Here is a 14,695-nt window from a genome sequence, read left to right on the forward strand (position 1 = left end):
TTTTCTTGCATATGACATGCAGTTTTTCCCCAAAAATTGGGGTATGCATGTCAAGCAAGGAAGCTGTTTTCCTTGCTGGAAAAGCACACCTGGAGACATTGTGTAGGCCATGCAGCTGCCAAGATGCGGGACATTCATGTCTTGTTGCTCAACAAGCCAAAGGGGCAGAGTCCTGTGTTAACCTTCTCAAAGCTGTAGCAATTGGTTGAGCACTATCTTGTGCCTGAAACAGCAAGCAAGCTGCTGGTAGTATCTTGTTGAGGCTTGTGAAGGGGCAACAACACTTTATTTACAGGAACTTGCCCTTGCAAGACTGTTAGTTCTTTTATTGAAAGTAGTTCTTTATACAAGTTCCTGTAAATAATGGGCAGTAACAGCCTTACAAGTGTCTGGGGCCTAACCTTGTGTGACAGAGTAACTCCTCCTGGGAACATAGACTATCCCAGAAGCGTGGCATCCAAGGAGGAGGTCTGAGGCAAGGCAACTCCTGGTGCCAGCTGCCTCACCCCAGACCATCTCCTGCTATACCACACTTCCTGAACACAATGGGCACCTATACACATGCAGGATGTCTGCTCTGATGCGTTCTAATTAACATATGTCAGAGCAGACTTGATTAATCACATCACATCTATTCAGTGTCCCCATACTTCAAAATGGTGGCAGGGGTGCTTTAAAGCTCGTCAAACAAGTTTTAGTTAATGTGCTGCAGCCACCATTTTGAAGCATGGGGTGCTGAATACACATGACACTGCAGTTGCTTTACTTAGAGCTGCTCTAATTAAAGCTCCCTCCTCCTCTATCCCAGAGCACATGTATAGATGCCCTATGTTCCAAAGAAGCCTTCGTCTATCACAGAGTTAGGCATAACAGGGGGGAATTACCTACATTTTGCCTCCCAAAACAAAGTTTGTATTTTATTTGTGGGCATGCCATATGCAAGAAAATATGGTACTAAATGAGCTTGTACAAAATTCACTGATGATACAAGTTAGTCTGTAGAGCCTTAATACTTTGGAAAACGTGCAAAAGAATAGCCTCCTGTTGAACTCTCAGGCTGAGTGTATAGGACCAGCAAGTAAAACAAGACAAAAAAACCCACCTTATTTTGCTTGTAAACCAAGCAAAATGTATAAGAAAATCATAAAGGTTATCTCTCCATTTGCACAGGAAAATGAGCATGCGATTATACCATGTGCTAGCACACCTGCACTACCCGAATCTACCTAGAATTGGAAGCATCAGCAGTGAAGATAGGATGGCAGAGGCTTCAGCATGTGCTAGCAACAAGAGTATGGAGCCATATTAAGGAACAGCTTTTACTGATTGCTTTAGCCTGTGCTGTTGCCTGTTCACTGCTTTTGGTACCCGTAATAAAGAGATTAAGCTAGCACAGATATATTACTATGTGCTTCCATCACTTTTATTCTGCTGCGTAGACATATCCCTTTGAGACAACAGCATTTTCAGGATAGAATTACACTTTAAAAATTCCCTACAACAGGCCTAATTCTCTCATTAGCCGTAATGTTTTAAGACAACCTTTCTCCAAAGGAGGAGAGAGGGAGCCAAAAAAGAGTTCCCTTGTGGGTTTAGCCATGTGCTTGAGCTATCAGCAGTCAAAATCTTCCCAGATTATGGCTCAAATCAAGAAGATCTCTTACTCTGCGCTACTTCATCAACCATGTGCTTGAGGGAAGGGGAACAGAGCTACACCTTTGGCTAGTAAGATAATAGAAACAATAAACCTGGTTTGTGAAGACAGAAATGACATAAAAGCAATATACCATAAAGCTAGTTCCAAAATGACCATAAAGCTAAAATGGAACTGCAAACAGCTACTCCAACAACAGGATCAGGAAACCCAGGGATAAAAAGTGATATAGAAGGACCTCCAAATCTGTCTGATGAGCCAGCTGATATGGGATACAGAGTCCCAAAGGAGCATGCTAAAAGCCAGACAAAGGCAAGTTAAAAGCAGGGTGAAGGAAAACCGTAATAGCGCCACCCCCGCTGCCCCCCCCCCCCAAAAACAAAACAAAACACCAAAGAGTGTCCAATCATCTAAAAAATGGAACAAGGGACTCCGGGCCTAATTCTTCACTTCACCTGAATTTCAAACTGGTATTTGATTTCAACCAACTTACAGCAGTACTGTATACAATTCAATTCCTTGGGTACTAAGAACACGGTGGTCTTCAATTTCATTTCCATCTCCCTCATTGTAGAAACCTCCAAACAGAAGCAAATGGTTCAGGGCAAAGAAAATGTTGTAAATGTTTAACAATAGACTAGTAAAGAGGGACCCGATAGTGACAAATGGAATAGAGGAGTTGTCTTGGTTTAGGTATCTTGTGTGGGGGGTTTATTTATTTAAGTTTTGATTGTTTAACTGTTAGCAGTTTGTATTTTCAATAGCTGTAATACATCCAAAGTTTAGGACAAGTACTATTAGAAAGATACTGAAATGCATATCAAAAACTATTATTATTGTTCTAGTATAAAGAGCTTAATCATAGTTACTTAATTTCTGCTCAGCTTGTATTTTCTCCTGCAGGTGAAATGTAAATTTTGTATCTCAAAGCATGTGCATTTTTCCCCCTTTAAAGTAACCCTCAATTTTGCTGGAAACAGCACAACCATATCCAATCCCTCAGCTGCAAAGAGATTGTCTGAATAGAGCTATCTCCTTGCACCTGCTCTTAGTCAGAGAGCTCAAATCAGGGGGTTGGGAAAATAAGGATTTTGTGTCATTGTAATGCAAGTCTCCTGCTTTGCTGGCTCCAGTATTCAGTTATGCTCTGAAGCATTCTCTGTTACTTCTGCCTGCATTTTTCTGTATCCTTTAGCCCTCTTGTTTGTGTGTAATAGGCTTAGAAAAACAAAACAGTCTTAGCAGAAAATTTTCCCATAAATTAAATGGGCCCAACACCCTTTTTTGCCCGCTGAGAGCCCTAGTGAATGCCTTAGAGGATCACAACAATACAATACCACACTAAAGAGTACATTATCTCATTTAGCTGGAACTCAAAACATTTTGGGTTGGATAGGTCAAAAAAAAAATCACCTCTTGATATTTCACTCAGGGGTCAATACAGATCACAGAGACCCAATGTAATGTTCTCTCAGTGGAGAACCATCATTTAATAAGCAGCCCACTTCATTCTTCACTCACTACCTGTACAGCACATTCTTGTAATCTGACCTTGAAAAGAAAAGGGGATGGATAATACAGCAAGGTTCACATTGAAAGATAACCTTTTTCACTAAGCACAAATGATAGGAAGCGCACTCTGTGCCGCCAACTCTCGTAATTTTATCACAAATCTCAGGATAAGTGGGGTTTTGTCTTGATGCTCCAACTCCTGCAGTCACATGATTACAGGGATTCAGATTTCATTGAAGAGGGCAATTCTGGTCACTATGCTTGTGGAGGCAAGGCTGAAAATGAATAGAAGGCTTGAAAAAAAAAACCCCAAACAACCAAAACAACCAAGTGAGCCTGAGATTTTAAAACTCATGATTTTGGTGAAGGGTGACTTATGATCTTTCAATGCTTTGAGCTGCCAATGACACATACATAAACATCTGCTTTTCAGGGACCTAAAAGCAATAAGAGTCTCTGCTTTCATACCCTAGAAATAAATGACTGATTGGCCAAGTCAATCAAGTATGTTTATTTCACTGCCACCAAATCCTTTGGCTGCTTCTTCCCCCTAGCATCATCTCTCTAGTAATTGCTGAATCAAATCTTGGACAGATAGCCTTCAGCCATGCCAATCCCTGTTAAATGACAATTAAGTAATTCAACCGTTCCGTAAGTCATATCAAACAACCCAGAAATACTGAGTTGGTTATGATTAGGAGATAGTAGGCACCATAACTCATGTCTCCTTACTAATGGCTCCATCTATAAAAAGGTTGGAAGGGATTGGGGGAGCCAAAAAAAAATAGAAACTTGTGAAATGCCACAGGAGATATGAAAAGTTCCCCAGTGCAACCCTCTGAAATCAAAGCAAGAAGTAATTGAAAGTTACTTTAAGGAATGTCCGCTTATCCATCTACCTTCGTAAGTAAAACCTGCGTCAAGCCCTGTTGGCCTTCCTGTACTGTATCCAGGCCTAAAACCAAACTTTACTGTAGCCAAGCACATTCACACAGTGCTGATGTTGCTTTGTCCCCCCGCCCCACTTTAATATACATTTTCCAGAAAAGTGGAAGCCTTAAAACAGAGTGATAATTGACAAGATGGTTTAAATCAGGGATAGCCAACCTGCAGCATGCAGGCCACAAGTGGCACAGGCAACATGCGCATGGCCCGTGGTAGATCAGGGAGGAGACAGGCAGTACAGCAGCAGATAGAGCAGGGGAAGGAAGTTGGAGCGGCACTCAAGGAGGGTGCAGAGCTAATTTGTGGCACACCTGCCAAAAAAGAAGTTAGCCCCCACTGGTTTAGGTCAAAATAAAAATAAATAGAGTAACAGCTAAGTATCACTTTTTACTGGGTGCTGGCACTTACCCTCCTTGTGAGACAGTGCCAACTGACTCCAAGAGTAGTTCTAACCCCTCTACATAGGTCTCACCAACCAGCAAGGATATGCCTCCAACTCTGAGATGCCATCTGTTCACCCCACAGTTTATACAGATACCTATGCTTTTACACCACCATACAAGGATATCAAAAAAAGCTTGAGAAACATTAACAATTTTAGCCTCACAAAACCATTTTAATGGATCAGCATAAGAGGCTGGTTTTCCAGACACCCAGAACCAGGAGTAGAAATAAGATCTTAGCTCCTAAGTATTTGTTTTCAGTACTAGAACATGTTTCCTTTTTTCCCCCTCACAGTGCTGCCTTAACACCACAAGTCTACATCTTTGTTTACCCTTCCTTCTTTTCTGAAATTAGCTTAAAACATTTAAGCATGATGTTAAAGCCCATCAACACATTACCTTTAAACAATATCTTTCTCTGGTTTCCCCCTGTGCAGGGAGGACAAACATACTCACAAGAGGTTGTTGAATGTATTTTGGTAGTTGCATGAAGCAGTAGTAATGTGGGGTTTTTGGATTCAGAGAAATCATTTTTTCCTTTTGCCTATTCCTTTCATTGTGACAACTGAGGAAACTATTGTATGAGAACATTTTGTTCAGTGGTATGGCTCTAAATTACCAAGTGCCTTTAGTGCCTTACCACCTTCTTTTTGATATTATGATGATGTTTCAGTAGTACAACTCCATCAATATTATGATTTATTTCAAAATAAAGCCCTAGTCCTGCAAGCATTTCTCCACAGGCTTATCTTGACAGTAAAAGAACGGCATCATTCAAGTTTTACATTACCTGAAAATTAGTGTATCTACATTGTCTAAATATATGTGACATACATTGCAAGCTCTTTGGAGCAGGAATCATCTTGTCTTTCATGCTTATACAGGGTTCAGAACATAGTGTTCATGATCAAACTACAGACACTAGCAGCTACTATATTATTATAAAGCATTTTAAATAAAACGAAGAGTCCCCTGCTTCTCTGGTTAAAAGCAACCATAACGTCCCCTCTGTACAGGGGCACTAAGCTCTTGTACGCTTTCCATCTACTCCAAAAAGTAGATTACTTAAATCTTCCACCCCCTATGCAGCAATGTCAACTAGACTAGTCTCCCTATCTGGGCTCACACAATCAGACTCTCAAAACTAGCTAGTTTCTAGTAGAACATTACCAACTTCCCAGTCCACAAAGCATAGCTCATATCATTTCAGAGACTCAGCTGCAAATCTTTGAGCCTTTAATTTAAAAACCTTACCTTGCTGCTACTGTTCCTACTGACCTGCAGTCCAACCATCACCTGCAGCTTACTGAAGTGTGAGCTACTTGCAAGCTCTTTAGACAGAGCATGAGCAATCCATCTGCTGATATGACCACTGTCCAGCTTAATGCCCTTGGCTATTCACAGTTCACAATTGTCTTCTTAAGTGATGCCAGGACAGGAGCTGAGAAACCATAACTGAAAATAACAGGGCTTCTACTGGTTACCCAGAAGAGTTTGCTCTCTCTGCTTTCATGCTAGAAGAAGAGCACTAACAACTCCCCCAATCCCACGTAACTGAGGCCAGTTAAGGAAGAGAAGGAGGGAAGGAGAGAAGGGAGCAGGAACAACAATGGTACTCTACTTCTCTTAATTGGCAAGCAGGGATTCCACCAAGCCAATGTCTTTCTTGGGTGATCATAGGGATGACAAAAATCCACTCTTTCTTCACCTGGTGGGTTTTACCTGCCTTTTTTCTTCTTCTTTCTTTCTTCCTTCTCCCTAACCCCCTCAAGAAAAAGAAGAAAGAGCAACAAACACAGTTATTAGCATTCTACTCTGCCCAGAAGCATACAAGAGAAATGCGATCCTACTTCAATCCAGGATTTAACTAGATCAGGGGTTCTCAATCCCTGGGTCATGGCTGGTCAGCTGTCAGTCAGGAAGGGGCAAACCATGGCCCCCCCAGAGCTGGGCAGAGGGGCTGCAGCTCCTTCTGCAGAGCCCACAGCAGCACAAGGTTTGGCCCATATGCCTGCCTGGGCGGTGGAGGTATCCTTACCTGTCTGCCAGCTGGAACTTCTGGCCACGGTTGGCTATGAGTGCTGGGCCACGTTTGCCAGGCTGCGGCCACTTCCAGGCCATGGCATAAAAACTTTGGGAACCCCTGAACTAGACAACTCAACCCTAAATCTTTCCCTGATAGTGCAAATGAAAGAACAACGTCCACCTGGAAGAGTCAAGGAGAAGAAATGAGGGAAAATGGTAGGAAGAGCAAATGGAAAAAAAGAAGACATTGCCAGGCGTTCTGACAAACAAAACATATGTTCAAAAGCATACAGGAAGCTAGTGAAGGGGACAGGATAAGAGGGAGGATAACAAACTTGCAAAGGTAAGAGAAAATGGGAGAAGACAGGTAGCATGCCATGTTGGAAATATCCCTTCCAGATTCCTGACTGGGACTTTGAAACAGCAGCAAAAGAACTTGCCCCCAACACAAATCGTTCTGAATTTTACACTAATCCCAGCATGCGGGGTTTCAGTGGCAATGTGTAGGGGGTGCACAGGGGTGCACGTGCACCCCCTGTCAGCCTGTGTTCCCAGGCAGGGGGGGCAGGTGAGAGCGCTGGTGACCCACCTGAGAGCACCGGCCAGGGAGTAGGGGCTCACCTGGAAGTGCCAGCACTCTCCCGGATGCGTCAGCGGTGTGCCCGGAAGTGCCAGTGGTGCGCTGCTGCTACTTGCAGGTTGGCAGGATCAGCCACAGGGGACCCCCCTCCCCCCCGGGTCTGCATGGGGGGACCCTCCCACCCCAGCTGATGACTGGCCACTGGGGAGGGCTGGTGTCCCCCTTGACTCAAAAGGCACCAGTCGCCCATGCAGGGTTTTAAGTGTGTGGGACTTCAGTAAATTCTGACAGATGATAATGCATTAAAGATGCTGTAATCTCAGGTACTTTATTACTGAGCTCCTCTTCCCTTACATAAAAATCTCGTTAATCTGAGACAACATCATGAGTAGAAAGTGAGAGGGAATACAAAATGGAAGATGATGGACATGAGGTTGGCAGGAAATGGAGTGGAAGCTAGTGAAACTGCAAAAAGAAGGGCAGACTGAATAGAAAGTAATCAGAACTCTCATTTCTTCTTCACATGACTGCTGCCCTACCACACAAGCACTGAATAGCTGAGAAACTGACTTTGCTTTGATGTTGAATCTTGTTTATTTTTTTGCCTCTATGCTGATACATATACCTGCAGTATAATATATTCCTCTAAATGTAAACAGCTCTTAAATTGGGCAAGTTATGCTAAAAAATATGAACTTCCACCCAAAAAGCACTGCTCTAAGATCAGAAAATATGGAGAAAGAAAACTCCATCTTTGCTCCTTGCAATTACAAACTTGGGGCATGAACCACAAGTTTGTTTTTCTAAATTCCTTGCCTCCTAAGACCACTTTCTCTTCCTTATATTTCCTACTCCACAGGAAAGAGCACCAAATATAGCTTAGCATTCCCACAACCCTAAGCATAAGCATGCCAAGTTTTATGTTGAACGAAGGTTTTACTGATCACAGATTTTGCATTTCAAGGATATTTTAAGAGAAAGAGTGAAAGAAAGACCCACATCTTAATGTTTGTGCACATATAAGAGCAAGGGAAGAGAAAGGAAGGCATGAAGTAAAGACATGGGACAAGGCAAAAAGTAAAAATGAGGAATGTCGGTAAAACATACTAGAAGGGTAAAGGAGATGTGAGACAGATTTGGGAACTGGTAAGAAAGTGATGAGGAGCTTGATCTGAACTGTGTAAGGAAGAGTGGAAAGATTCAGGAAAGAGGTGAGAAGAAAAATGTTTAGAACAGCAGTGGAGAAAAATTATCTTGGCAACATTTGGGGAGAAGGAAGGAAAACCAACAATTTGGAAAACAAGTTCCCATAAACAATGTGGAAGATTACCTAAGAATTAGCAATAAAGGACAACAGCACTTGATGTGCTGCAGAGGAAAAAATAACACTGAGTGAGAGCTTGGAGGTTAAGAAGTGGGGAAGGAACCAAGTCAATGATATTTGAGTCGGGATGCCTTGGACCATGGTGGTGGTTTCAAGAATTTAAGAGAAAAGGGAAAGGATAATAGGCTAAAAGAGCTGCTCTACCACTGACTTTGCTCACTGAACTTGCACCAGGGGTAAATTACAGTTGGCTTAGTGAAGTTGCATTTAAAACATGTCTTCCACTGAGGCAGCCATGGGGAACTGAGCATATTTTGGACCAATAATTCTCAACCAGGGTGCCTCAAAATCCTGTCAAGTGTGCCTCACAATGTTAGTTTGACTCTCAAGATAAAAACTCACAGATTTCCAGTAATAATCGTAAGAGTCAGGGAAGCGGGGCTGGAAGGGACCTCTAGAGGTCATCTAGTCCAACCCCCTGCCTGAGCCAGGATCTGCTCTATCCAAACAGGGCTAAAACCATTCTGTCATGCTGTGGGCTTTCTGAGGTCTTTGCAACAGAAGAATCGCTGGTATTTTCCTGCAGTCAGGACTTAACCAATAACTTTCCTCAACTTAACCAATACCTATATGGGGCTGGAACAACCCCCTGCAGTCCAGCCTTTGCCACAACCTCACATCCCCTTCTTCCCTCTTGTCCCCATCCCTACCTCTATAAAACTCCAACTTGTGGACCCCTAACTGCAAGCACTCCAGCGTGGAAAAGCACAACTCCTTTAGCGCCAATAGGGAATGTGCTTTCCATAGCGCTGCTTTCATATACGTGATCAACACCCTCACCCCGCACGTCCCATCCGTTTCCTCTGATAACCCATATAAGACATTTTCGAGCATGATCCCCATCCCCCTTCCCATATCCTTCAAATACATCGCTACCCATCCCCACGCCCGTTAAGCATAAAAACAAACAGTCCCACAGCACATGTGGCGCCAACTCAGGCTCATCACAAAGCTCTCTTGGGCACTTGGGGGACCACAACAGCCCCCAACGATAGAGCAGCTGTTACACCAGCAAAACGCTCCGTACCGCCCTCCATGCCAGCTCCTCGTGCACCCCTTTCCAGTCCTTCCCCACCACCCCTTTCTGTACCCTACTTACTGTGCGGGCCGGGTGTGAGCCGGGCCCCTTTTTGTGCTCTGCGCGGGCTGTGGCCAGCAGCCCAAGCACGTGGGGTCGGAGAGAACAGGCGACACGCTAGAATTAGGCATGGACTCGTAATGGTTGATTAAAAGATTGTTTACTTACACCAAAGATGGTCGTGGTGTAGGCTGGACAGTTTTCCAGGCTCAGCCCCGCTTAAGTTCTCGCTAGAGTGTTGTCCCCAACGAACAGTGTGAGTTCGTGCCCGGTGCGCTATTGCCAATGAACACACAGGGGTGGAGGATCCAACTTAATCTTTATTGTTTCCAGTCTGCGCAGAGAGGGGTGCTTGGCAATCGTTTGCAAAGCAAGCACCACCGGTTTCTACCTTTGGGTACCTTTTATACATATGTTTGCAAGTGTATCGCTCAGTGATTGGTTACAAGCCACTGACATAAGACGTTCTCTACTGAGCATGTCTCTATACCTATGTTTTAGCCATGTAATTCATTTACATACATATATGTTTCATTAACATACTTTTGCCCTGCCCAGGGGTGTGATTTTTAGCATTATAATGAGACCTTTTTCTGAACTTCTTGCTATCTTACAAGTGTCAGGGAGACATTATCCTGCTGGTGTTAGGGAGGCATTCCAGGAATCCTCCGCATCCCACACGCTGTGCTCTGCAAGCATCTCTTAACACACACATACCACACCCCTCCCAGCATCTGCAAGTTGCCTTAAGTATTCAGTTAGATATAGTTTGCAAAAGCTAGATATACCATAAAAAAGATTACATAAAAAGATTACATCAAATCCCCACTTCGAGGCTATGACCCTATGAAATGGGACCATAGTCCTCGATCATTCCTTTCAGCATCAAGAACCGTTTTGAATCTTCTCGGTTCTTCTGGATTGGATCCATGACCGAAGGTTTCATGAACAGCACTCGGTTGACAGGGGTAGGTATCAACTTCTTGAGTGAGTCACAGCATATAGGTACGCACTGCACCCCACAGCAAATCATTAAGAAAAGCTGGATTCGAAGGGATTAGCAGCGCTTAGAAATCTTCACGCTCTTTCTCCCAAACTCCGCTCACGCTCACTCTCTCCAACTTGGGTGGAAACCTCCCAAGCTCTTTATACGGCTAGCAAGCCAATTGCTAGCCACCACATGTGCATAATTTAGGATCAGCCAATAATGTGGCGCGAATCTAAATACAAATGGCGGGAACTCCTTTGCACCGTGCATCACTATGATGCAAAAGAAATGCACCACGCAAAGAAGGCTACAAAGTGGCGGGAAATACTGTTTTGCACGCGGGTTCTCTATTGCAGCAGAAAACTCTACCGTGCAAAGGAGCTGCAATTTGGCGGGGACATAATTTAGGGGTGCCGAAGCACACAAAAACAAAAAACCACAACTTTGGGTTGTGACACTTACCTGCTCTAATCTCAGCTCTCCCACATCTGTCATCCTCTCCCTCCTCCTCACAAACTTCAATACCCTTTTTGCATCCCCCAGCTCTTCGAGCCCCAGCCCCTCCAAGCCTTGCCCCATAACAAAAGATCCACCAAGCCTGCACCCCTCTCCACCTGCGCTCCCAACCAGCCCCAACCTTCGTAATAGCCTTCCCCACCAGAGCCTACAGAAATTCAAAATCATTCCTGGTGCCCCCGCCTTGCTTCTCTCACCACCATTTTCAAGAAGTGGACATAAACAAAAACCTCTATGTTGGGGAAACCCTATCCACCCCAACCCTTCTTCCTTATACAACTCTGTCCTAGCAACCTTCTCTGTTTTTCCCACCCCCTGCAGAGAAGAGGCACAAGGCCCACTGAACCCGCCGCGCCTGTAGCCAGGATGGGGGGTACACCATACCAAGGTACAAAATCAACAGGCACTGTTTGATAACCTTCACCTTCCCCCTAGATGATAAGCCCTGTGTTCCCCACAACCCAACCGTCTGTTTCACCCTCCCCTCCAGTACCTCTCATGCCCTGGATATCCATCCATACTTCCCTTTCCCCTGGATATCCATCCATACACCCAGTACCTTAAGTTCCTCCCTCTCCACCCGCAATCCAAATTTCCCCAAATCCCCCCAATTCTCTATCGCCAGATAAACACTCTTCTCCCCATTCACCCTCGCCCAGATACCTCCCCAAACTCATTTGTGTGCTTCATCACCCTCTCCAGGGACACCTCATCCCTCATTATGCATGTCACGTGGTCCATGTAAAAGACAATTTTTATATCCCCTCCCCTTGGCACCCTAATCCCACTGATCACCCTATCCCCCCCGACCTGCTGCGCCAGAGGCTCAATGGCACAAACAAAGAGCCCTGGCGACCGTGGACACCCTTGTCTCACCCCAGAGTCCACTCCAAATGTCCCCCTCCCCCCCACTGCTGACACCGCTGTGGCCACCTGCGGGCAGTCCCTGCTCAGCCCGCTCTCACTGCCAATGTCACCGTGGCCACCTGCAAGCCATCCCCGCTCACTACCACTGCGCCCCCACCGCCAACAGTGTTGCCGCTGCCTGCAGGCGGTCGCTGTACCCTGCCAGCCTCCAGGGCCACGCGTCGTTCATGCTCGCGACTATAGTGTTCCACTTCTGGTCAGCAACATATGACAGCGTATCCCAAAGTACCCAATACGCTTGTGTCGTCTGCCGCCCCCCCGTCCCCCCAACACATTTGTTCCCTACCCAGCACCTGCAGTAGCACCTCCGCCAACCTTGCCACTAAGATCTTTGAGAACATTTTATAATCCAAATTCAATAAGGTGACTGGCCTCCAGTTCTTGATGTGCTCCCGCCCCACCTTTCTTAAAGATCAGAACAACACCCTGTGCAAACTCCTCCCCAACCCAACCCCAATCCATCATTTTCCAAAAGAGAGTCAATAGATCCCCCCCTTAACTAAATCCCAGAACTTCAAGTAAAATTCCACCAGGATCCCATGGACTGACTCCGGTGCAGGTCTCTTGCCCTGCAGGGGCAGAACTTGACACACCACAGTCAGGACTCCTCAGAGGTGCAGGCAGTGGGAAGCACTTAGTACTAGATGCGTGTGGCTGCTTTGAAACCTCCTGATGGCTGTGGGTCACAAAGTGTTGAAGAAGCCCAGTGGTCAAGGTTGGACACAGCCCTAATGGAACCTTCCCTTGGGCCTGGGCATGACAGACACGTACTGCACCCACCCGCTCGCCCAGCAACAAGCACGTGCAAGATAGTGGGCAGGAGCCTAGGAGACTCATGCGCATGCGCGGAGGGCCTAGTCCCTTAGCGTTAGCTCCAGAACAGCATGGAAGAGCCCACTGCGTGGGGGGGGAAGCCTGAGTAAGAATGGTACGTTTCCCCCTCCGCGCTCCCAATGCGCTGCACAACCACCCCCCAGGGAAACAGCAAGGCTACGTGTTTGTCTCTGTACCCCCCTTCCTTGTATTTATCCAACACCAAGCTTCCCCCACCAATAAATGGTACGGTCCTCCGTGATCGGGCCAATCAAAAAAAGGGTTCATGAAGTGTCACGAGTTGCTGGAAGGAAGCAGCCAGGGCTCGATACAGAAGTCACCCTTCCACGGCCACTCAGCCCCTCTCCGTAGGCGGGACATTCCGGGCTTGATTGGCAGCCACCCTTCCCCAATGACGAGGGTGTCTTTTTGGATGGACGTGCCTTCGAGTCAATGGGAAGAGTCTCATGGGGAGGGGTGGGGAAACCAAATGGGGCCGGAGCGGTGGGCGGATGATGAACAGCTCCCGCAGCCAATGGTCGTTCCGGATAAGGCCCGCCCCTTCCCCGAGCGGTGAGGAGGCTGTTGCTAGGAAACCGCCGAGGCCTGCGGCGCGCGCGGAGCATGGCGAAGCTGGCCGCCAAGTGCCTGCTGGCCGGTGAGTGTCGGGAGGAGGCTGCGGGACTCCCGCGGCTCGGCGCTGGGGCCTGAGGGGGCCTCGAGCCGCAGGGGCCTCCGCGCCGGTCAGGCCTAGTGGGTATAGCCGGGCGTGGAGCGGGGGAGGCTGGGATTGGATGCAAAACCCCTTTTTTGTGGTGGGGGGTCGATGCTCCTTGAAGGGACTTAACAAAACGGGAGCCTGCGAGCTTCAATTCGTAGATCTACTGGGTGCAAAAGGTCATGGATGCAATATAGACCCTGGATTTCTGAGGCGTTACAACCCGCCCGGCACTTGCCACCCCGGGGAACCTGCCTCCTGCTGGCCACTGGCTTTCGCAGGGGGAGTCTGGTCAGACCCTCAGCACTTGAATTGTAAAGAAGCTTTTCCTTATGTCCAATCTGAACTTCACTCAGTTTGTGCCCTTTGTTTCTAGTCTCCATCACACTTTTCCCTCCTTCCCTCCCCTCCGCCCCCCATCTCTACCCATTGTCTTCCCAACTTCCACTCGCTTGCATTTTCCCAGACATCCGTGTTGTAAATTAGCTTCTCTTCTACCTTGGAGAATACATAACACCAGCAGAGTCTCTCAATGCCTGACAGAGGGTGTTTGTGCCCGAAAGCTTGCTAAGAACTTTTTTCCAACTATTTAGTTGGTCTAATAAAAGAGATCACATCTACCCAAACAACTTGCCTGCTCCTTGAAAGGAGCTAGCAGCCTGTGAGGTGCTTGCAGGTGGCTAATGAGACTCGCCTGACCAAAAGAGGGCTCTGGCTGGAGCTATGTAAGCCCAGAGCCTGAGCCCGTCAGTCTCCCTGGCAGCTGTGGGGGGAGGCGCTCTGGGCAGCAGGGTTTCTGAAAGGACTGCAACTTATAAGCAACTCTGCAGGCCTGGGAGCAGGGGCAAGCCCCTGGGCAGAGAAGGACTGAGTTTTTTCTCAAGAAAGTGGCCTTTGTTCTATTCTGATCCCACAGAGGGACCCAGAGGAGGGGTGGCACACAGGACCAGGGGTTCAAGAGCCCAGAGAAACGGCTGTGTGTGGGACCGGAGGTCCAGGAGTCCAGGGAGAGACTCTGTAAGGGACCAAAGGGCTCTGAAAGCCTAAGGGGGACAAGTGTATGTATAGACAGTATCATAGAGAGAACAGCCCCAAAGCTTGGGGCATGGTGT

The 14,695-nt window shown here is 46.6% G+C and overlaps 2 protein-coding genes across 3 annotated transcripts in view; both read left to right on the top strand.

Moving 5' to 3' along the window:
- Positions 1 to 13,425: 13,425 nt before the first annotated feature.
- IFT27 (intraflagellar transport 27) overlaps positions 13,426 to 14,695 on the top strand; it is a 14,140-nt gene continuing 12,870 nt past the window's right edge. Inside the window, exon 1 of the mRNA XM_025206890.1 lies at positions 13,426 to 13,527. Within this exon, the coding sequence (XP_025062675.1) occupies positions 13,490 to 13,527 (38 nt within the window). The 5' untranslated portion in view covers positions 13,426 to 13,489. The remainder of the gene's footprint in view (positions 13,528 to 14,695) is intronic.
- Positions 13,470 to 14,695, top strand: part of CACNG2 (calcium voltage-gated channel auxiliary subunit gamma 2) — a 97,537-nt gene continuing 96,311 nt past the window's right edge. For both annotated transcript variants that reach the window (XM_006025977.2, XM_025206889.1), the window contains exon 1: positions 13,470 to 13,523. The gene's annotated coding sequence lies outside the window, so the exon portion shown is untranslated. The remainder of the gene's footprint in view (positions 13,524 to 14,695) is intronic.

The sequence above is a fragment of the Alligator sinensis genome, unplaced genomic scaffold (genome assembly GCF_000455745.1).
Source record: "Alligator sinensis unplaced genomic scaffold, ASM45574v1 scaffold215_3, whole genome shotgun sequence".
NCBI classification, from domain to species: domain Eukaryota; kingdom Metazoa; phylum Chordata; order Crocodylia; family Alligatoridae; genus Alligator; species Alligator sinensis.